This window comes from Schistocerca serialis, chromosome 3 (assembly GCF_023864345.2).
Source record: "Schistocerca serialis cubense isolate TAMUIC-IGC-003099 chromosome 3, iqSchSeri2.2, whole genome shotgun sequence".
NCBI lineage: Eukaryota > Metazoa > Arthropoda > Insecta > Orthoptera > Acrididae > Schistocerca > Schistocerca serialis.
The window spans coordinates 757,979,440-758,004,177 of NC_064640.1; the positions used below are offsets into that span (position 1 = coordinate 757,979,440).

The following is a 24,738-nucleotide window of genomic DNA, read 5'->3' on the forward strand; positions in this document are numbered from 1 at the left end:
TCCTATTACGGAGTAAAATAGCCGAAGTAGAGAGGATATAAAATGCATAACGGCAATATCAAGAAAACATTTCTAAAAAAGCACCATGTTACATCTTATATAAATGTAGGTGTGGGCAAATATTTACTAAATATTTTTTGCATGGAATGTTCATTCTTGCAGAATGAAACATGGACGACAGACAATTCACAAGAGAAGAGAAAGAAAACTTTTGAAATGTAGTGATATAGGAGAATGCTAAGATAAGATTGGGAGCTCTAATAACTATGAAGAGGAATTGAATGTAATTGGAGCAAAAGGAAACTAGGTCACAACATAACTGAAAGAAGATATAAGTCTGTAGGACACATCCATAGGCAGACAGGAATCCTCAGTTTGGTACTGGAAGCATTGGGGAAGGTAGGAAAACTTGTAGAAGGAGACCAAGGCTTGAGGACAGTAAACAGAATCATGTTAATCTGCGTAATACAGTTTTGCAAAGATGAAGACGATTGCACAGAACAGAATGTGGTTTTTTCTTGGCATTCAAAATTCCATTTTCCATATACTTTCGCTGGGTATGGAGTGCAAGTAATAACTGTCTTTGCAAAATCTCTCAAGTAAATGTAACTAACATAGATTTATAAGCGCTTCTGTTAACATACTAACTGCTATGGAGCTGAGAAGACATCTAGACCATTAAACATGAGAACTTTCTGGATAAAGCTATGTATACGGTAATATGATATTTCCATTACTAAATTGTCTCGTTCCCGTAACAAAAGCTTCCTTTAAAAACTTCTGTTTTGCCACCGCCAAGTCTTCTGAAGAATTTAACAGGTGGTTGGAAAATAGAAGGTACACATATTTACCTGATCTACCTACTTATTTGGATTTGGGGTTAAGAGAATTAGCATCAATGTTTATCAAGAGCTCTCAATCGAATTAAAATAACTCGTTGCAGTAACGTCAGCAACGACATCATCATCAGAGTGAAATGGACACATTACCACATTCGTCAAATTAATGATCAAAACCACTCACACAGAAGAAAAGTATGAAAATATTAGTGCCTTTTTCGTATACTGTGAACTTGGACTCAGCAGAAATTATTTGTTAACACATTAAGCTATCCATCACAGAGACAGTGGGATTCTCTCAATCGTGTCTGTTGATACTGTACTTTACTACCACAGTACGTGAATGTAGTAACGCCATTTTCAAACCTATATCAGACACCACCACCAAGAAATTAAATATACCAAGTGGCAAGGCCCTATCAAAGCTTTTAACGACTCTGTCTGGAAAATAGTAGCAGTAAGCGTATTTCACTTGTAGCCGTATATAGGCACAATATTGGGGTTACCATCTCATTTAAAAGAGCAAAATATTTTTCTCAATTTGAAAAGTGGATATTGCACGACTCTGAAATGTCGTCTGCTTTTTTAATAGCGAACCTCTTCTTGCCAGGGTGGCAGAGCGGTTCTAGGTGCTACGGTCTCGAACCGCGCGACCGCTACGGTCGCAGGTTCGAATCATGCCTCGGGCATGGATGTGTGGGACGTCCTTAGGTTAGTTGGGTTTAAGTAGTTCTAAGTTCTAAAGGACTGATGACCTCAGAAGTTAAGTCCCATAGTGCTCAGAGCCATTTGAACCTCTTCTTGACTTGATAATTTTGTAGCTATTTAAACTCACAATATTTTAGGATTTATTTTCTTTGAACCAACAATGAACCACGATCGAAAATAGAGACTGAAAACGTGTTGCAGTTACTGATTTGTGATTTACAAGAACTATTTGGTCTCTGATTTACTAATACAGGTTTAGTATAACTGTGACCATTCGCCTAACTGATGAATCAAATGTACAAGATAATGAAACGAAACGATGATTAGAGCTTTTCTCCGAACGAACCCAAGCCGCAAGAGACAGAACATACGTGGAACTTTGATATTAGTGAGTGAGGAAATTGGACACGGCGCTTCCAAAGGAATCATCTCGGAATGCACATTACATGATTTACGGAACCCTCATTACATCAACATTTGATAAACAGATTATACTTTTAACCCCAGTACCCCAGAATACGAGACAGTGGCGTTAAACCTCACACTACCTGGCCTTTTCACCAATTAGGCTATCATGGTCTACCGCGCATCATGAATATCTCTCATATTTCTAGTCTGTTAAAGGTATCAAGACAAGAAGTTTATAATGCTGCAATACGAAAAGAGGGAAGTATTTTGCTATATGGTTACTAATTTCAATTCTTTTATTGATCGTTAGACTGAAATCACATTTTTAATTACAGCGTAATTTACGTAACTCAGGAACGAGGGAGTTGCGTCATATAGCACATGCCAGAGCTAAAAATCATACATTTAATTAAAACACTGAAACTTTGAAGACTTCCAGGAATTTATTTGATATTTTGTGCCAGTGGTCATGAAACTGCGCTGTTCCGGTGATGTCGTTTCTGTCTATAAATGTGGACAATTTGAAGCGATTATGAAATTTAAAGGCTGCTCACAGTACATGAAACAGGTGACCTAGTAAGTCCCTCTACTTTGGTTAATTTGTAAATTATTGCGCGCGTGCATTTCGAGATTCCCTGCAATTTCATTCGCGTATCACATTGGCTGTCGAGCGACTTTCCCCTCTTTGTCCCACTCTAATCCCGCTCGAAAATTTCATATCGCTTCTAACGAAATTTCACAGTGTTGATACATTGCTATTAAACTGTGGTGAGTGGCAACATTTTCCCTCGACCGAAAACAGTGACCCTAAAAACATCTCACTCTGTGAAAACGAAGTTTTGCTTGTGCAGCAGTTAGAATTAACAGGGCCATGTATACAGTGTAAAATAAATCTTGCCATGATAGTTTTGCAGAATCACGTGACAAGTTGATTTAAGGAACAATGAGAATATTCAGCATCGATCCATAACGGATCCAGACACAAGAAAACTTTGTTCAGTTGCAAGACAGGCAGTAGAAAAGTAAGTTAAAACCACAACGTCAGTTATTATGTAAGAGGGAATAATAAGACTCTTTCAAGGTACAATTTTTTAATTTTGACTCATACATTTTTGTATGATACAATCATTACTAGTTTCACCCTTCAAAGGCCTCGTTTAGATGCTACCATAGAGGAAAGAAAAGTTCTAATTAAGACCTGAAACAAGTGCAGTAATTTTCTGTAGATTACCTGTGCACTTAGTAAAGTGCTGTTACAATAGACATAGTTCATATACATAGGCGTCATTTGATGATTAAGTGTTCATGCCTTGCCAACTAAAATACAGTACAATGTATTTAGAACAAAGCGAGACCTTCACAATAAAAGAGAGAGAGAGTAGCAACCTTTATCCCCATGTTTTTTGGTACCCGGTGGTGCTACACTTCTGTCTGTCAGATATTTACGATGCTGCACGTAGGCTTAGGGGAGACGACACGGAATGGACGACCAGAGCGGTTCTTTGCTGCAACTCGCTGGCACTCTTCCTCCGGCAGCGAGGTGTTTATGTTCTCTGGATAAATGTTAGGAAACGGAGACGCTGCCCGAACAGCACAATGCAGCACTTGTTCACAAGTCATCCTCAGATCAGGTGGAGCATTTAAGTAGGCAGCAGCCACTAAATCAGTTAAGGATACCGTCGTAAATATTAAAATATGCATTATTTGCCAACTCATTTTGTTCAATGAGGAGTCCATCCGATTCTTAGGGTTTCACGTCGTCGATCTCCACTTTTTATAAAATGTCTAACTGTCTTCTTCCTTCGGCATTATGTAACATGTTTAGTTGTTGGCCGAAGCTTTCAGTATCACGTCGCTCATATTGGGTACGTAAACCTAATTCTGGTTTACTGGTGACGTAGTTGTGTTCTTTGAATCTCTGGTTAAAATACCTGCCTGTCTGGCCGATACAGCTTTTATCACGATCACGGCATGATATTTTGTAGACCCTATACGTTATGATTTTTATGACTGGAGATTCTCTTACAGAGGACGGGCGCAACTAGCACTAAGAGTAGAGAAGGAAAAGTACATTTGTTAGTATGTAGATAATTTCCTGATTTCTGATTTTATGTTTAGTTGAAAACGCATGAACACTTGTTCATCAAATTCTGTCTGTAGGTGTGAACTACGTACATTGTAATAGAACTTTACTAATTTCACATGTAGATCTAGTGAAAATATTTGCACTTGTTTCAGGTCCTAATTTAAGCTTTTCTGTCCTCTATTACAGCGTTTGAGGAAGACCTTTGAAGGCCGAAACCGGTAATGATTGTATCATAAAAACGTGGCCACTCCAAAACTAAAAAGTAATACCGTGCAATAAGTCAATCACCGTCTCCTCAAACGGAATTTCGTATTTTCCGGAAAAGACTGTCATACCAGTACGTAATCAGGAAGTAGTTTCATCCTTATTCTTATAAATTTTCCTGGTGTCGAAAGTCAGAGCTTACAGACCAACATGGTACGTACAGTTAACAACTTAATTAACAGGGGCGCACAGGGTTTCAGCTCGGATAACCAGGGAAAAATGACTGGCGGCACTAAGACTTTGCTCTTCGTAGGCAAACTAAAAGAAAAAGTTTCAAAACACTTATAAGACTTGGATGCAAATATAATACCGCTAGGGAATCAAATTGGGACCAGCTAAACTTGATAAGCTGTGCTCCAAAACCCTGCCCGCGCACATGGAATCTGCGGCTTGTGACCGGGCTTCCCTGCGCAGCGCATGTATATTCCGAGAGCCTTTTCCCCAGCAGAGAGCTCTGTCAGCGCCCTCTGCGGTGACGTTATACCCACACCTCTTAGCGCCTTCGCTTTTCTAGGAAGCGAACGTATGCATTGGCGACCCACAAAATCTAGGGTCAGTGGCACCTGAAGATAACTGGTTCAAATAGCTCTGAGCACTATGCTTCTTAACTTCTGAGGTCATCAGTCGCCTAGAACATAGAACTAATTAAACCTAACTAACCTAAGGACATCACACACATCCATGCCCGAGGCAGGATTTGAACCTGCGACCGTAGCGGTCGCTCGGCTCCAGACTTTAGCGCCTAGAACCGCACGGCCACTCCGGCCGACGAAGATAACTAATAGCTGCCCTGTAGAAATAGTGTGCTATTTAAACAATACCATCTGACGCAAGGCTCGAGAGCAATTCAAGCAGTGGTCATAGTATTTAATCTCATCATAGGACAAGTGGACACGTAGCCTAGGTACCGTTATTGTGATTTCATTTACGCTTGTAGACTAACAGTTTGTGACCAGTTATTGTAACGATCACGCGACTTCCTCGTTAAACTATTGAGTGTTTCACAATGTATACGAAACTCAAAGTCGAAAAGGTAGATATGGTGGTCATTTAAGACAAATGTCATGCTGCGAGATGCCTGGGTAGGCACGCTTGCCCCGGTTCGCATCCACTCGGCGTATTAACTAAGAGGGCCAGCGTGCTGGGCAGACTGGATGTGGTTTTTAGGCGGTTTTCCACATCCTGCTAGGTGAATACCGGGTTGGTCCCCACGTCCCGCACGTTACACGACTCGCAGGCATTTGAAAAACTTTTGCACTCTTTCATGGATTACACGAGATGCAGACAGCTGGGGTACACTAATTCTGTAACAGGGGGTACAGAGTGGCGCCAGGAAGGGCATCCGACGATCCTCTGACACTAACATAGCCAAATACATAGTGACAAGGCCGACCCCACGTTGAAGTGGGACAAAGGCCCGAGGAAATGATGTCATCATGCTGCGAGACCAGCTATATACTGAAAGCAATCCTGGTCCAAGTAAGTCCTCAGTGCCCGCCCAGGTAGACGAGCGGTCTGACGCACGGCTTTCCGGAGTGGGAAGGAGCGCCTGGTCCCAGGCACGAATCCGCCCTGCAGACTTGTGTCGAAGTCTGGTGAGCCAGCCAGTCTGTGGATGGATTTTAGACGGTTTTCCGTCTCCCTCAGCAAATGTGGGCTGGTTCCCCTTATTCCGCCTCAGCTACACTATGTCGGCGTTTGCTGCGCAAACAAGTTCTCCATATACGCGTATACCACCATTATTCTACCAGGCACACATCGGGGTTACACTTGGCTGGTGCGAGATGTTCTCTGGGGTGGTCCACCGGGGGCCGAACCGTGCAATAACCCTGGGTTCGGTGTGGGGTGGCGGAGGGGTGAAGTGGACTGTGGTAGTCGTTTTGCCCGGTGCCGCAATTGCCGTCTGTACCTTTACTCAACTAACCCTTTAGTAGGAGACACTACCGCGCCCCAATAGGGGGAGAAATTGAGAAAAAAAATTTAATAGTCTTAAGAATTTCCGTTTTTAATGTGAAGGAACGCTGCGATAACACTCTAGCTGCACAGAAGTTCTGGTTCTGGTGAATTGCAGTGGCGCACACAAACGACATCTTTCTGCGTATATTGTTCTCGATACAGGTTTTCACACCTTTCCGTTATGTATTATTGTTATGTGTTACATTAAGGTCAATATCAGTGACTTTTAACAAATAGTTCCTCCTATAATGACCTCAACGCACTAACGGAAAAATGCAATTGCGCGTCGTATACGGTCCAGTAACACAAAAGATTAAATACCATAAATTGAACGAAATGAATCTGAAACTATTTTGTCTAGTCACGTGTGTAAGACATAATGCCTTAGAATTCTTCCTAAAAGAGATATAATTCAATTTTCTTACTAGTAAACTTTTAGAGTAGCTAAGAATCACTCCTACCCAAACACACATCAGACCGCTCTTTAACATAAATCACAGATTTTAAATGCACTCACTTGCCTATTTAAGCTTTTTGCAATATCACAATAAAGGTTGATATATTTTGCTACCTTTTTGCTTACGCGTACTACCATCCTCAGAAATCCAAAATATGTTTGAAGTGTATGAATTTTGACAGGTACTGTCAGCGCTCTATTTTGTTTCTACAGCAACATCCGTCAATCATATAAGCAACGTGTCTGTCTTTACGTTACGAAATTACGTTCATAAACTTTCAGCTTTAGAACAAAAATAAACCTGTCGTTCTTGTTTTCTGAACTTTTCAACAGTAAGCTCTTGCATCCTTTTAAACAGAAACTCTTGCACTAATTACTTTATTATGAATTTATCCGTTAAATGAACTTGAAGAAAATTTTCTTAACTCGTATATACTTTGGATTACCTATCCTCCGTTCATTTATCACTCAAGAATCTCTGATTTTGACAGCACTTTTCTATTGGTTAGTGTGCGACAGCTTAAGATCTCGCTTGTTCCTATCATAATGAATGATTTCTGTAAAATAGCAATTATTTAGTAAGTTTGGACTAAATCAGAACGCGGAGACCAGGTTTTGACTTCTAAACACATTAACAATTTATTTCATTCTCTTTACTATCTACTTACAGAGACAAACACCGACGAGTGGTGGAGAACAAACAAAACTCAGTCCCCACCCTAAGCGAAATGAAGTAATACAAAAGTAGGTCCAACGAAAGTCTTAGATGCTACCACCAGTTTTTAACCCAATTTAAAACACAATTGGAAAAATTCTTAGCCACTTCAGGTGTTATCGATCCACGGTCCCACTAACAAAACATCAATGTAAATGACAATCGTCACTATTAACTACAGGAATAACGGTTGCAGTGGAGTTTTTTGAAACGTTACTACCACAACTCTGAGTGAGGTAAACTTTATCAAAATAAAAGAAGAATACCATCAGTCACCGAGCGAGGTGACGCAGTGGTTAGCACACTGGACTTGCATTCGGGAGGACGACGGTTCAATCCCGTCTCCAGCCATCCTGATTTAGGTTTTCCGTGATTTCCCTAAATCGTTTCAGGCAAATGCCGGGATGGTTCCTTTTAAAGGGCACGGCCGATTTCCTTCCCCATCCTTCCCTAACCCGAGCTTGCGCTCCGTCTCTAATGACCTCGTTGTCGACGGGACGTTAAACAACACTAACCAAACCAATACCGTCAGTCTGTGTCTTCCGCTAACAATCTTCAAATCTCTACAAAAATCTAGAACTCCAATCGACAATCAAATAAATCAATATTCAGAAAATCTTGTTCACATTTAACCTCAAATACCAAATCTATCTAGTACATTCATAGTCGTTTCTCTATGCCTCAGAGAACGGCTTCGTCAACTTTTACATTTTTTTTTCTTCTTTGCACTTTTCATTCCCATTCCACAGTGGGAAGGGTGGGCTGTTTAAGGGCCTGCAATACGTTTTTCAGCTTTTGTTGATGTGAGATACATTATATTATTTTATTACATTATATTTCTTCCATTAGTGCAAACATCTCATTATTGACAATTAGATTTACAATTTTACTTATTCTAAATGAAAAGTGAAGAAAGAGAAAAAACCTGATTGTATTAATTGGAGGTTACATTAATTTGTTTAGGATGACACATAGTAAAATACATTAAAACAAACAGAACATATTGCAAACTATAACTATGTATATTAGGAATAATAGTCATTTATAAGTAATCACAGCACCCACTTTATGGGTGTGCTACAGACACACCATAACCGGAACCATGACTCAAATAGCTTCAGTCCAATCACTTGAAGTCAAACAATACTTTTACGATTCAGGATTTATAGTCCTCAGAGAACTCGTAATCGCACTACAAGTACAAACTTAAACCCACATTCAGCTAATTGAAGAATAAGTCACTTCGATAATTCTTCAAAATAAGTCGAGGGGTGCAATGAAATTAAATTATTTCCAGTCTTTGATATCCAGCCCTATACTTGCTGCTGCAATCTTTCACCGAAATACAGACACTTTCAGTCATACTTCTAAAAATTCGGGAACTTCCCAACTGCACAATAAATCGATACAACCGCCCGATTAATTAATATCAATAGATAAACAGCATTAGCTCAAGTTAGCCAACAAACAGTAACTAAGTATCCGGTCCTTGCGTCCCTCTATACACAAACTTTGCTCCTCTTAATTGTCTCTCACTGCTCCTCGATAGTAAGAAACTTTCCTCCGGCATAGAACCATAGCTGAACCATTTCGTTGACAAAACTACGGCGTCACCGGATTCCTTAGCAACCATCAATTAGCAACATATAGTCGTCGGTCGATCTTATAGTGCCAATTTGTGCACGATGGTCTGTGGCTCCAACGCTCTGTGCTGACAGATGATCTCTCCCGCCACGCCGGCCGCGGTAGCCGAGCGGTTCTAGGCGCTTCAGTCCGGAACCGCGCGACAGCTACGGTCGCAGGTGGGAATCCTGCCTTGGGCATGGATGTGTGTGATGTCCTTAGGTTCGTTAGCTTTCAGTAGTTCTAAGTTCTAGGGGACTGATGACCTCCGATGTTAAGTCCCATAGTGCTCAGGGCCATTTGAACCATTTTTCTCCCGCCACCTCACGAACATGCTGTGCAAGGTTCTCGACTATCTGCCCAAAACCGCAGACATACATTACATACAGAATGTTACAGATTTGTACATGTTGCTTTTCCCATATTTTATTTCTCTCTTACTGTTTCAATAGAGTGAAAGGAACTCTAAAAGAATTACAGCGCCAAAACGTGCAAAGTCTTTCTGCCCAGCATACACTGACAACAGACCGAGTTGTCCTTGAGTGCCGACCGCTAGCAGTGAGAATGGAATCAGATTTGGCACCCAAGTTGATAATTTATAGCATTGCTATTTAGTGTGTAAATGATTAAGAAACCAATTTGGCAATGCTGAAGACTTTACCTGCGCAGATGGCTATATAACAACAATTTCAGTTATTAAAAATTGACCTGCAATGATTAAGGATACGAATCATTGGCGGATCATGAAAGTGTGCCCTTCGTGGGCAGATGGGAAACAGGAGAGGTTAGTATGGAATCTAACGCTAACCTTCAGACAGGCAACATGTGTGAGCTCTTAGTGGTTATACCATTTAAATAAAAATTGACTTAAGTTTAATTTTACCTGGGAAAACCTTTGTACAGAGTCTGCAGCTTCCATCCTAATTACGGACATCGCGGGCATTGAAAATAAACTACAGTTTTATTCTGAATAGGTCAGTCGCTAAGCCGTTGTGGATATGACGGTTCCTGTTAGATTACTGAAGTTAAACAGTGTCGGGTGTGGTGGGCACTTAAATGGGTGTCCATCTGGACCACCTTGTGCCGTTGACCAACCAGGATGCCATTAGCTCGTGATGGCGATTGAGGAGCTACTTATCCTAGTAGCAGTAACTCCAGGTCACGAAAACTGACAACGGTTGAGAGAGCATTGTGGTAACCTTCGCTCTTGGTAGCCGATGACGCCAGTCTTAACCGATAACACGGCAGTCGGTCGATACCGTTGAGTCTTCTGAGGCCTGTTCGGACGAGGTTTATTCCGAATAGTTCGATGATATGAAGTGAAGAAACATACAGATACGGTGCATTTTTTTTCTGATTTTACGACATTGCTGTCACATGTTGCTATGCGATATTATTTCAAATTTCTGCCAGTTTATCTTGGTTAGTTTATTCTTTATTATTTATGAGGTGCTGGGAATGTGTGAACCCAATGTAGTCTCTAGTTCCTGTTTGTCGGCAGAAAGCTGTCATTGAGTCTCATTAGCAGGCGTGAGAATCCTAGGTGTATCGAGCAGTTTAACGAAAATCGTTCTGTAATCTTCTCCGTGTTTTGTTGGCTGGAGGCGGCCCGTTTCCCACTGAGGCTGCTGCTTCCCCACAGTTGTACCAGGACAATAATTTAGCATTAAAGGTTTTGGCTTTTTCGTACAAACATCTAAGCTTGGGACACCGTGGCACCATCCAATTACCGTGAAGAAATCTGCTGACTTCTCTCCGAAATTTAGTTGTATTCAGTCAAATGAGTTGCTCCCTCCGCCGTTCTTGGCTCGAAGATGTTGATCAATCAGAGGGACACTGCTCCAGCCTAGTACCATCTTCTTGTATGTTAATGTGCTTGTTTTACGCCAAGAGTGTTATGTTCATGCTTAGCTCCCCTTCTTTTCGTGAAACAAGCGGAACTCTGGTTCTTTACATTAGTGATAGCCGGCTGCAGTGGCCGAGCGGTTCTAGGCGGTTCAGTCTGGAACCACGCGGCTGCTACGGTCACAGGTTCGAATCCTGCCTCGGGCATGGATGTGTTTGATGTTCTTAGGTTAGTTAGGTTTAAGTACTTCTAAGTTCAGGGGACTGATGACCTCAGATGTTAAGTCCCATAGTACTTACAGCCATTTGAACCATTTGATCATTAGTGACAGCAATGAGTTGTTTCCTCAAGGATGAGTTTTCCTCGAAGCGTTGGGAAATGAGGTGAAGAATGATGTCTCTGGAGTTAGTCTCTGAGGCATCGTCTGGTGCAGATGGGTCCACCATAGCTGTTGTTTGAAGAAATATAAGTGTCGCTGTTGTGACAGTATCATCGATATTCTGAGCATGCTGCAAGTTACTTTTTTCCATACACAATTAGTGATGCCTGTCTGATTACAATTCTTGGTCTCTTCTCACTCGTTAATCAGGCATTCGTAAGCTGCCCAGATGAGGAAACCTTTGCTGTGTTTTCTCCAAACGATTTTCCCCATAAGTCAGTACCCTCTACCCCACCCACACGCCCCCCACTGATACATATGCACACACAGAGTCAGCGTTACTTTGTGTAATTTCTATTGAGCCTCTGGAAAACTTTGCTCTGTATCCATTTTATATGAATTAGGTGCAACATGAGAAAATAAAAATCTATTGTACTGAGGTTTCATTTAGCTTTTTAGAGTCGATATTTGTCCTACAACTTTTCCATGGTTAGGTGACCTATAAGCAAAAAATATGACCTGTTGTATACCTAAGTTGTTGTTCTACCTGGGATGGCGGTTTCGTTGTGTACGAGCACAAACTGAGTTTCAACATTATGGTGCCTCACAGGTTGTAAAGAGATTCCATGATCGTTAATGTGATTAATGAGCTCAAACTCATTCTTATTTAGGTTCGATTGTGAAAAACATATTCCTCGTTTAGATAAATGACGTGAAATCCCAAGTATCGATACTTTATTGTAGCATCGTAGTAGTATTCCCAAAAACCACTCCAAAATCACCGTCTTTCAATCGTATATTAGAAACTGTGGCCTCCAGAGAAGAAATTCACTGGAGACATCAAGATGGCTTTGTAAATACCAAATAAGCATTCCTCCCTGTGATTATCCATGGACGAATCAGATGCAGTTTGCTACAATTTGCCTTTGCGCTTTGTTCAGCATAACCATGCAACTCTCTGCAAACTATAACTTGTGTGATTAATGTGTCCAATGTAGTAATTCCTCACAGCGGGGACCTCTTCTCTTATTTTAAACGTGGAAATAGTACAAGCCGCTTTGTCCAGCTCAGAATACCAGTAAGGCGACCATGTGCAGTGAGCTTCCCCTCCCCCCCATCCACCACCAACAAGCCTTTGAGACGTAGGTGTTTGTCACCCCCACAGTGGTTCTTTCCAGACAGTAAGTGGTATGTGCACCAAGATCCGTTTAAATCGATCCAGTGGTCTAGGAGGAAATTATATTATATGTATGTTTTTGAATGGATGCTAGAAGAAGATCAATAAAGCATTAAATCTGTGACTCAGGATAATGATTGAACTAGTCTTCATACCCTTCAGTATGTCCTAGGACACATCGGAACAAGGACCACCACATCCTTCCAAAATGGTCAAATGATTGTTAGTAGTGTAGTAAGCTTTCTAAAGTATTTACCCATTATAACTGTCTCTTGTGTACACTAAGGTCTGTTAATATACAAGTGGATGACAATACGTTAGATTTACGTTTGGAACCGATGCAAACCATTGAACTCCTGTCCTTTCTTATCAACCTCAAATGGTAAAAGTGAGGTTTTACGATTGGAAAAATTCTACTGAAATGAGCAGGTGTCCGATAGTGCAAAAACGAAATGACTGCCTCTATGTTGAAACGTAAGTTATTCAATAAAGCTGGAAAAGCATGTATTTCGATAAGACGTCTGTATCCACATTAACTATAAGGTAACTTGGTAAAATGCATAGCCTTGCACACCTGTCTGCAAAAACAGCTGATCACAAATTAATCCTGAAAATTTGCAGGTGTCTGGTTTATAAGAGTACATTCCGACGTAAATAGCTCCTGTGCCTATATTTTGATTGTGATGGCTTAGATTCCTTCACCGAACGGTACTTATCTGTAAAGGTCACGGAGCAGACGTACAATAGATCATAAATCACAGCCAGAAGAGGAACCGTTACGTACGAGAGCCCTGTATACCCACCAAAGACCAATATTTACGTGTGCCTTCAATACGTCTTTGAAGAAGATGAGAATTCACAGTTTACTTAACATTATTGATACCCAGTGTGTTGAGTAGGGCTGGTGTGTACGTTTGTCACAACGAGAGTGAATGATGTATCTCAGTCAGTAGTCACTTCATTCTAACCAACGCCAAAATCCTTAATAATTCACTTATTCAAGAATAAAGTGAATGCAGTTATCTTCACACACAATAGTACACCCCTCTACGTCTTTCTACGTAACCTATAAACGTGAAAAGTTAGAACATATGTTAGGACATATGCTATTGCTTGGCTTGATGTATGCGTTTCGCACTCATCCATCATTACGATGAAACTAAAGGATACTATCATACAGCGAGAAGTTGTGGAGGGTATCCTGAGAACAAAATGGGGATAGCCACCCACCGCTAGGCCACCCCTTTGGTTGAAAATGCGAGTGTACGCTGACATAGAGTAGGCAGTGTTCTATTCAATTTCTGGAATGCAGCCTCATAAACTTTATTATTCTTTTTCTAATATTTGGACCGTATATCTTCCGGCCATCTTCAGATTGAGTCGACAGACTGAGGCTGCAGCATTCTAACTGTTATTTTATACACGCAGGCTACGTCACTGTGTATGCAGTCACAGATACATAAGAGTCTGATACGTGGATCGGAGGCAATGAGTATGCATAAATAGAACCTGTGGCTGCGAAGTCGATCCATGTTGTGATGTACTGCAGGAACGTCTTGGTGAGTTCATTAATGAATTCCATGATTTATCCAGACTGAAATCGCTATCCATATTACTTAAGTTCATTGTCAAGCGAATTTCATCTTCTTCTTACACAGCCGAGTCCCAAAAAGATGAAATCAGTTCTAGAATTTCGACATTTTCATACCACATTGAGTGACCGGTGCTCTCATAATTGATGATTTCCTCTTCCTTTACGGTGCGAACTGGACCCGACTCGGGCCATCGAGTACCAGGTAACGTAAATTGAGGGAGCAACCAGGCGTCGTTATAGTGACAGTCTTGGGATAGTTGGCCAGTAAAGAGACGACAAAGTCTTTTAAGGTTTTTCCTTCTGGATAGAGACGTACTGATCATCCAACAATCGGATGTGGTATTCTCCGATTATCGATGGACTTTAAGGATGGAAAAATGAAATACGGCGATAGGATGACACATTTGAAACTGTGCTACTTCTGATTCCGATCAGATTGGTACTAAACGACACTCAAGGGAACTATGAGCTATGAGCTGTTACAGTCCGCTTTCGAATACTTCTAGGTGCAGTTCTGCCAACCCAAAGAATTTGCACCTCACGCCTGGCTATCATGGGAAACAGACACCAGAATTCTTACCCCTTTGACATATACTCGAAGGATACCGAAAGCTGCGTAAAGAGTTGCTGTCACCCTATAATTGGTAGCGACATTATAAGATACGTCATCACCCTTGTATTACCATATGACCTATGTTAACTTCACCCACAATGGAATTCTGTTACAGGTTTGACATGTAGTGTACTTGCAGAGCTATATCACTATACGACACAGAGCACAGGACGTATGGTGCCATAAACATTGTACTGCGTGAGCCAACGGCCTTGCCGCAGTGGTAACACCGGTTCCCCTCAGATCACCGAAGTTAAGCACTGTCTGGCTGGGCTAGCACTTGGATGGGTGACCATCCGGTCTGCCGAGCGCTGTTGGCAAGCGGGCCTTGTGAGGCAAACTGAGGAGCTACTTGATTGAGAAGTAGCGGCTCCGGTCTCGGAAACTGACATGCGGCCGGAAGAGTGGTGTGCTGATCACATGGCCCTCCATATCCGCATCCAGTGATGCCTGTGGGCTGAGGTCAGTACCGTTGGGCCTTGATGGCCTGTTCGGGAGGAGTTAAGTTAAACATTGAACTGCGTGAAGACAAAACTGCACGGTGGAATTATCTGCAGATACAAGTGAATCATATGTACTAATACGTATGAAATATATGTGAAATAAATGTGAAGAGCATACGTGTGCAAAGTAACTTGTAAAAATCTCCCCCTAAACCCCTAGATGGAGCTCAACGAAATTTGGTACACATATAACTTGCCATCTGGAATGAAATACTGTTGGGATAAGAACCTGAAATCTTCTATTCGAATGAGGGCGATAACATGGTGAGAGAAGGGGGGAAGAGGAGAGAAGGCTGGACAGACTGAAAGGGATGAAGGAGGAGATGAATAAAGAGAGGGGAGATAAGGAGATGAACAGTGAAAGGAAAGAGGAGGAGATGGATAGAGAGGGGGAGTAATACATGGATCGAGAGAAGGAGTGTTGGAGATGGGCAGAGAGGCGGTGCAGGAAATGGGCAGAGAAGGGGAAGAGGAGGAGATGGACAGAAGAGGGAGGAGGAGGTGTAAAACATTGTGAGGGAGGAAGACAAGAATGGGAAGAGTGGAGGGAGTAGACAGACAGAGAGAGGGGATGGAGGAGACGGACAGAGAGAGGATGAGGAGGAGGTGGTCAATGAGATGGGGAGGATCAGAATGACAGAAAGAGGAGCAGTGGCAGATGGTCAGAGAAGAGGGGGAGGAGATGAACAGAGAGAGGGGGAGAAGACGGACAGAAAGGTGGGAGGAGGAGGAGGTGGGAGAAAGAGAGAGGGGGAGATGAACTATTAGGAGACGGGAATTATTACGTACCTAGGCGATTCCGGGGACTGAGTAAGCTACAGTACTACATACACCCTGTAGTACTTCTCTTTGGGACGTTTTTAGGCTATTTCTTCTGCTAAATAAAACATTCTGCATAAGTTCTGTGTGTATACAATATTCTGTACTAGTCTTCCTCTGAGGAACTTGTATAAAAGTTTAAACTTCCATTTCGTGCTCTTTGTGTGTTAGATAATTGTAAGAAAATATTCTGAGCCTTCATTTTTAATACTGAAAGTCGATATCCGTTATGCAACAGGTGCAGCATTTGTTTTCAGAATTCTTTTGTATTAGATCAGTGTTAGGCCACATTTCGACCTTCAGTGGCATTTACAGTATACAAGTAATAATGTTAAAGTACACATAGTACATACGTGAGTAAAACAGTCCTACGGTATAGGCATCCATGCTGCATTCACCTTGTTCCAAAGATGTGATCGTGCATTGTTTTGCTGAAAAATGGCGTCTGAGGCGGTGTGCAGAATGCGGTTGTAGGATGTCATTCACATAGGTCACAGTGGTCACAGTGCCCTGCACACGACCTGTTGTGATTTGTGGTTTTACTCAATAGCACCCCACACCATAAGGCCTTCATTTTGCTCTGTAGGTCTTGTGTGAATGTAGTCACTGCGATGCCACTACCCCTGCTGTCTGCAGCGAACCAAAATTCGGCCATTATTTTCAAACAGACAGAACCTTAATTAGTTCGAAAACGCTATCTGATGCCATTCCTGCCCCCAGTGATGTCGTTCCATACGCCATTGCCGTCTAGCATGTTTCTGCACATTCGTTACAGATAGGCGGAGAAGCGGACGACGCATACGTAACCCATGCCGTAATAAATGGCGATGGACTGTCACAACTGATGATGTACGATCTATTACACTGCCCCACTGTTGCAGCAGAGCCGAGGATGACGCAAATCTCTCGTGCAATGCTATTCGGATGAGGTGTCGATTTTCTAGGGGAGGGGGGTTGTGGTGGTGGTGGTGGTCTGGATGATGTGACTTGACCCATCTAGTTGTGTTCTGTGGTCTTCTGTGACGGTACGCTTACGGATGCGAAGCCACCTGCACGTCTCCTCAAGTCACACAGTTCAATTGCCTTCGGTTTACAGCGACATCGAGAGCCGCAGGCATATTTACCGGTAGGTGGTGTTGCGCTGCTATATCCATGTTTACCTTCAACTCACTGGCTGACATGATTCAATTGTTACTCATTTCTGAACATACTATTGTACATATACTGTGAATATGATGGTCATACCTCTAGTCGTTCAAGGTGTTCCGTTTTATCTGACCATGAGTGTATAATGTGTACTATTTTCTGCCATAATAGTCAGAAGTTTGAAATCTTATGCATAGCAGAAAACGTAAATACAACAGCTGAGTTCTATGAATATGATGTCAGCATTTAGTCAGAAAAATTAAGTTTATAAGTTTCATGTAAGCTGCACAGCAACGATGTAGTAAAAGATAAATCACATTCGGTATTGACAGGTTCTTATATCTCACTGAAATATATGTAATAGGTGCTATTGAATTTTATATCTGGAATTTCTTTCACTATCTCAGGTAACAATTCATATCATTGTGCAGAATAGCCTTTCTGTCTCAACATCATTGTCGATGTAATTTTCCTCAACGATAAAATTCTTCCTCATTTCAGAAATTCAGTGTGTGTAGTACTTGGAGTGACATATTGACTGTGGCTGACAGGGTGTTGGTAAATGTGGGAGCAGCACGTGGCTTGGTTGGCTGTGTGCAGCAGCTGAGGCTCAACCAGGAGGAGGTGCGCCTGCACGAGGGCGAGCCGCTGGTAGTTCGCGCGGTGGGTGTACAAGAGTGCGGCGCCAACCCGTGCGCACGCTTGCCCTGCCACAACGGTGGCTCCTGTGCGCCTACCGCGGCACACAGCTTCCGCTGTCACTGTCCTCCCGAGTTCACAGGTGAGCCACATATCACCACTACTTCCTTCTCTTTATCATCTCCATGATTTATTCCTCTTGTAAATAGCACATCTATGTTGATTACCTCCAATTTAATTAGCTGCTAGAGCTGAAAGTAATCTCAGCGGACAAAATGAGGATCCCACATTTAAAGGAAGATGCTGGACGGTTGGTTATGGTGTAGATCTTGTAGGACTGCTACTAGAAGGTCATACAGCCATTCACCATGGATTGGTGTGGAACGGAATAGATCGCAGTCCGTGCTGAATGGCTTAGGCCTGAGAGGGGCGTACAGAGCACTGACTACCGCTGATCATTACCCTGTGTCTTTCGCAACATGCGCATAAACCGTCCTCCTTCGATGCATCGACCACTTTGGGATCCTGACCTACCTTCTGGAGGCTTTTGCATTTCGGCCCACTAAAGTGCGGCAGCTGACAGACCACAGTCACCAGCTTTGTACCCGACGCTTCCACGTTACACAGAAACGTGGTCCCTTACTCGTAATCAGCCCCAGGCAGCTGCATTTAAACCCCTGTGATCCTGCCTGCCACCATCGAATGGCAGAGCTCCAGTAAGGGGTCCAGTTTGTGCAGGTCAGTGCTATACCGACGATGCTTCTGACATTACCGTCGCTGAGAGTGAAACCATTGTCAATCACCTGACCACCTGAACGCTTCGGTAGCTCCTCAATTTCTGCCTTTGAGGGTCCATACTTTTGCTAAGGTTCCCAACGGGGACGCCTTCACTCAGTGTCATTGGGAGGCAAGAGACAGCGAGCTACACTCCCGGTAACAGCAGTCATGCCAGGTAGGCCAGCTATGGGTCAGGTAGTTCGAGAATCCATCGATACTCACTAGCCACATTGGTGGTGCACTGCCACTGTTACAGCCTACAACACTCAGCCAGAGGTCAACTTACCAAGGGACGCCACGTCGGCGTATTTGCCACGGTCGTCATCAGCACTAGCGGCATCAAAGTCTAACGAATTTAAATAAAGAGCGATGAAGGATTTCTTGTATGCATGATCTGAGTTCTCTGATGTAGCTGCACCCAACTTTTGCTGAGAATCACCACTTACACGTAGTCATTCTCCACCCCGCTATAACTGGATTCGGAAGATCTACTGACGATGAAGATGGACGAAAACCTGAAGACAACAGCCAGTCCCTCTTCAGAGGCTTTACGGTCTGTATGATTGCTTTCCCTATCGTTTCTTCTTTTGGATATTCTGTGTACTTGTGGTAGTAGTAAGTAAGCATTAAGTCTAAACACGTTCCTGGTAAGGATGCGATTCAGCATCTTCTACATCAGGTAGCTTAGCTGGAGGCAAAATCAGGACAACTAACGCAGGAAGGGAGGTAGCAATCACATTCTAGGTTCTCATCTATCATACTAACTATGCTTTGTTGGTCACTCCATTCTCCAGGATACCAAGAAAGGTGTCCTTGAAGTTTCTGAAAATCTGGATAGTGCTGCCAGTTTGGGAAATTGTAAAAATTGTTAATTATTGAGATTATCTAGAATAAGTTAGCAGGGACGCTACGATTCATGTAATGTGCCACGAGATATCAGCGGCTGCACCGCGTGGGATTAGCCGAGCGGTCTCAGGCGCTGCAGTCATGGACTATGCGGCTGGTCCCGACGGAGGTTCGAGTCCTCCATCGGGCATGGGTGTGTGTTTGTCCTTAGGATAATTTAGTTTAAGTAGTGTGTAAGCTTAGGGACTGATGAAAAAATGGTTCAAATGGCTCTGAGCACTATGGGACTCAACATCTGAGGTCATCAGTCCCTTACAACTTAGAACTACTTAAACCTAACTAACCTAAGGACATCACACACATCCATGCCCGGGGCAGGATTTGAAGCTGCGGCCGTAGCAGTTCTGCGGTTCCAGACTGAAGTGCCTACAACCGCACGGCCACCGCGGCCGGCAGGGACTGATGACCTTAGCAGTTAAGTCCGATAAGATTTCACAGACATTTGGAACATCAGCGGCTGCCCAGTCGTTTCCGACTTGAGGAAGGGGTTAGTAGAAAGGTATACGAGGAAAAATACTAGGAGATACTAACGTTAGCAGCTTACGAGGATATTTCATAGGTATGGAGAATTGGTGAATAGTGTTGTGGACCACATTCGCAAAATTAATAGCAGTACCTATGAGATCATCTTGGACGATCATGCTATTAAGACCATATAGCCCAGTGAACGAAGACTGAAAAATAGCGACTGGAGAAAAAAATCACGTTGTGGCAAATTTTTGTTGAATGTTGGGGGGGGGGGGGGGAGGGGGCGCCGGAGGGAAGGGCGTGTGTGTGTGGGGGGGGGGGGGGGGCGGGAGTCATGAAAAAAAATACAACCCTGACAAGTGAGGTGCGAACGTTGTGGTGTGTAGGTAACTTTTTTAGGTTTGTCTTAAATATCTCAAACACCACGGCTTTTAGCGAAACTTTTTATCAGAACAAACTTAAACTACATTACATTTCCAACAAGAAATATCCTATTGATTTATTCTCGAGGATTAATTGAGTCCACTGTACCAAAGATGCAGAATGTTAATAACGTTTGTTTTATTATTTAAGAAACGTTAAGTATTTTCACACAACAACATTTGGAGGCATTACTTTTCAGCACGCAGTCGTGGATAATGGATCTAGGGTATTGGTTGTGAATGAGAGCGTACTTGGTGAAGTAAAATGAAGTCTGCCACACTGAAAGGTAAGCAGTGCAGGTCAGAATCATGTTGATTCAAATGGTTCAGATGGTTCAAATGGCTCTGAGCACTATGGGACTCAACATCTTAGGTCATAAGTCCCCTAGAACTTAGAACTACTTCAACCTAGCTAACCTAAGGACATCACACACACCCATGCCCGAGGCAGGATTCGAACCTGCGACCGTAGCAGTCCCGCGGTTCCGGACTGCAGCGCCAGAACCGCACGGCCACCGCGGCCGGCATGTTGATTCGCTGGGATTGGCAGTACTAGGATTCTATATAAGGAGGGAAGTAAATTCCCAGTGAGTGTACAAGTTCTCTCTGTGGTAGCCAGTGGTTACACACTCATATCTGCTTGCATCACGCCAAAGTTGAGCTAGAGCGGCATGTAGTAGAAGTGGATGAAACATCATTCTATCTCTGTTTTAGCGATGGAAACCGTCATTATTATAAGACCTGGCTATTCCAACAAGGAGATACATTGAGCACTTTACCCTATGGAGTGAATTAGGATCGACACGGAACGGTGGCTGCCCAAGGAGAAAGTTTTCCATCCATTCATCAGCAAAATCACAGATCACATTGGAAAGTGTTGAGCAAGTATGGGGTGGAAACTACCTTCAGACCTACCAAGAAGATAAAACAGGCTAGCAAAAGATACACATTCTTTGGCCAGATCGAGTGTATACAAAATTTCTTGTAGTCGTAGATTGGTTTGTACTGGTACCACAAGAAGAACTATTAACACCCATCTGTTTAAATACAAGAGGATATATCAGCTAGGACATACGGATCAATCGGCCGTAGCGGATCATGAAATAAAATTCACTGAGGCGAGTGTCATGTCGAAAATATCGCATTATCAGGCGCGTATGTATAAAGAGGCTACTGTGATTTGTAAACATCACAATAATTTTGATAGAGAATGGGGAGGTGTTATATTAGATAAAGTTTGGATGACAAAATTGAAACTTAAGAATAAAGATCGATTACTTTCAATTGAGAATGTTGGCGTTACCAGAGATAATCTCGTAGTCGACGTCACGTGATGGACTATGGTCATATTCTTCTTCTTCTTGCTTTACGGCCTCTGTAGGACAACGGGTAGCCCCTTCGTGGACTGAATTTTCCTCTTCTTCTCCCAGAACCACTTCAGTCTTTCTCTTCTTCTTTCCCGCTCTTCTTCCGAGATCTTCAGTATCCGTTTCTCCTGTCGGCTCCACTGGTGACACTCTAATATTTTCCTGTAATCTTCTCTGTCGTTGATCTCCGGCATATTGGTCGGTGTATATTTTTTCCTCCAATTTTCCTTTCCTTCGACCTTGACCCCCGATTCCAACCAGTCCTTCCGAAGTTCAACAACCCACTTGGTTCCTGTCTTTCCCCTTGTCCTCCCTGTTGTTTCCCACACTCTATTCGTCATTCTGTGCATAATTATCCTAACTACATCTCCAGCAAACCTTGCCCTTTTGAGTCTGATTTCCCCGGATATTGTTATCATGTTCCGGTACAATTCTTCCCTAGGTCTTCGCATCCAACTCTCTCCACCTCTTTTGGGGCCTAGTATTTTTCTCAGTACTTTTCTCTCTTTTTTCTCTAGTTGTTCTGCCCCATTTCTTCCTTCTGTCATCGTCTCAGCAGCATATAATACTGCATTCCTCATCGTTGCCTTGTAGTGGCTTAACTTTGCCTGTGTGAATATATTCTTTTTATTGTATATCTCTCTCGTCATGCAGAAGGCTGACCTCATCTTAATTATGCTCTCTGTTATTTCCTCCTTGCTTCTGTTCCTTCCTGTTATAAATTCTCCCAAGTATTTAAATTTGTCCACGAACTGCACAGTGCCATCCGGTGTTTTCCATTCTGCAGTGGTATTTAGTGTCTTTGTCTTGATATAGGAGATCCTCAGTCCCACCTTTCTGGCTACCTTACATAAGTTGTCGAGTGGTGTCTTTGCATCTTCTTCTGTCTCACTTACTATTGCTGTGTCATCTGCAAAGGCTAGGCAGTCCACTTGAGCCCTGTTGTCCTTTTTGTCCCCCACATGGGTCTTTGGTATTCCCATTTCCTCGTTTCTTGCTCTCCACTGCCTGATCACTTCGTTCAGTGCTATACTGAACAACAGTGGTGACAATCCATCTCATTATTTAACACCAGTCTTGATCTCAAATTCTTCTGACAGTGCTTCTCTGAATCTCACCCTTGCTTTTGTATCTGTCAGAATTTCTTTTATGAGTTCTTGTGTAGTTCCATCAAGTCCCCTGTTCTTCAGGATCCTGACAAGAGTCTGTCCGTCGATGGACTCATATGCCTTTGTGAAGTCCACGAAGGTTATTACTGTCTTTTTGTTTTTTAAGGCCCTATGTTCTATCGGCTCATCTGTACACTGCTCATACATTCGGCGCTCCAAAGAGTTCTGGTTGTAATTACCCCTTTAACATACTCTGCTCTCCACACAGGAATTGCTACGCTAACAATAACAGCCACCGTCACACATCAGGTAAATAGTATTACCAGGTTGTGGGAGCTCACTGTGTTCCGCTTCCAGCATTCCTATCGGTACTGCACGGTCAGCACAATGTACAAGGATGGGTCAGATGTCGACGTACCAAGAAACACAGTGGCGGTGTATATGCTGTGCTCGGCAACAACACTAGCTGCATCAAAATCGAATAAATGTAAACAAACAGCAATAAGTGGTTTCTTGCATCCACGACCTGCCTTCTCTGCTGTTCCTGCACCCATATTCAGTGGATAATCACCACCCACATCCAGGTATCATACACACCCCGTTTAACTGGAATCAGATCTACTGACGACGATGAAGGTGAATGACAACCTGAAAACAGCTCTATGGGATCAATGAGATCAACCACTTCAGCTACATATGCAGGGTGTCTCAGAAATCTTATGACACACTTCGAGAGGCTGAAGATAGTGTCTTGAGGAACAAATGTAGGACAGGGACCCGTCTCCAGGATCATTATCCAACGACGCTGCAGATCGTTACAGGCACCGACGCAAGTCAATAAATCCACTCCTTCGGCAATAAACGTGGCTTTGACGCTAACGGACCATAGGCGGTATGTTTCGCAATGTTATTTGCTATCGATCGATACCAATTGGTTGCCACGATCGCCAGTGCAGAAAACAAAGCTTGCTGCTGCGTAGACAGGCCTTGTCTTCTATGAATGCAATGCTCCGCTGCCTTGGTAGACGAAGGTTTCAGACACAGTTTATTTTTGTCCGCTGTATCGAAAAACAATGGGGATTTTAGACGGTTCTAGGAGACAAGTAAAATGCAGATAGAATCCTGTGTCAGAAACTATTATCCAGCAAAGAAGTAAAACATCGCTTTCATGGAAGGTGCAGCAGAAAGCTCCATCTTCTCCCCTGGCGATCGTAGCAATCAATCGCGATCACTGAGGAATAAACAACATTGCGACACGTTTCTCCTATGTTCCATCAGCGTAAAGGTCACGTTTGCCGCCGAAGGGATGGCATTGTGCCACCTGTTGCTTTGACGCTCTGTAGCGTCGTAGCGTCATTGGATGACGTTTTATGGACAAGGGTTCCTGTCCTCGATTTGTTCATTAAGACGCCATCTGCAATCCCTCGTAGTCTGTCGGAGCATTTCTAAGCCACCCTGTATAATACCTGAAGTAATTGGTTCACTCTCTTCCTCAGTTAAAAGAGGCCAATAATCAAGTTGGACACGGAAGTTTAGCGTATTGGCGAGATATCTGCTGGTGGTGACCAATTTTACCTTCAGTATGCTTATCACTATTGCCGTAACTTGGACGAATGACAATCTGCGTTTAGTGGTCAGATGGGCGAAAAGCGTAAAACGTGAACTAAATGGAAGAAAGTCGCAGGTTATTAAAGCACCCTTTCCAAACTAAACGAACATTTGCCTTCTGCACTGCTCGACGGTATCGTAGTACCCTATGCCGATATCACGGTGGAGAACTAGCGTGCACCTTATGATGTGCACCTCAGCTGCGCAGAAAATCTTAACGTCACGTAAAAGAAAACTTCTCTTTTCCCGTAATAACTCCAGAAGTGTAGGTACAAATTTTCACAGAATATGAAACGTAAACTTGTGCAA

The 24,738-nt window shown here is 42.9% G+C and overlaps 1 protein-coding gene and 1 pseudogene across 1 annotated transcript in view; both read left to right on the forward strand.

Moving 5' to 3' along the window:
• The window catches only part of LOC126471202 (agrin-like), a 121,692-nt gene extending 98,304 nt beyond the window's left edge, over positions 1-23,388 (forward strand). The window contains exons 6-7 of the mRNA XM_050099315.1: positions 17,685-17,914; positions 23,090-23,388. Of these exons, the coding sequence (XP_049955272.1) occupies positions 17,685-17,914; positions 23,090-23,388 (529 nt within the window). The remainder of the gene's footprint in view (positions 1-17,684; positions 17,915-23,089) is intronic.
• LOC126471905 (5S ribosomal RNA) lies at positions 14,868-14,985 on the forward strand (annotated as a pseudogene).
• Positions 23,389-24,738: the final 1,350 nt, after the last annotated feature.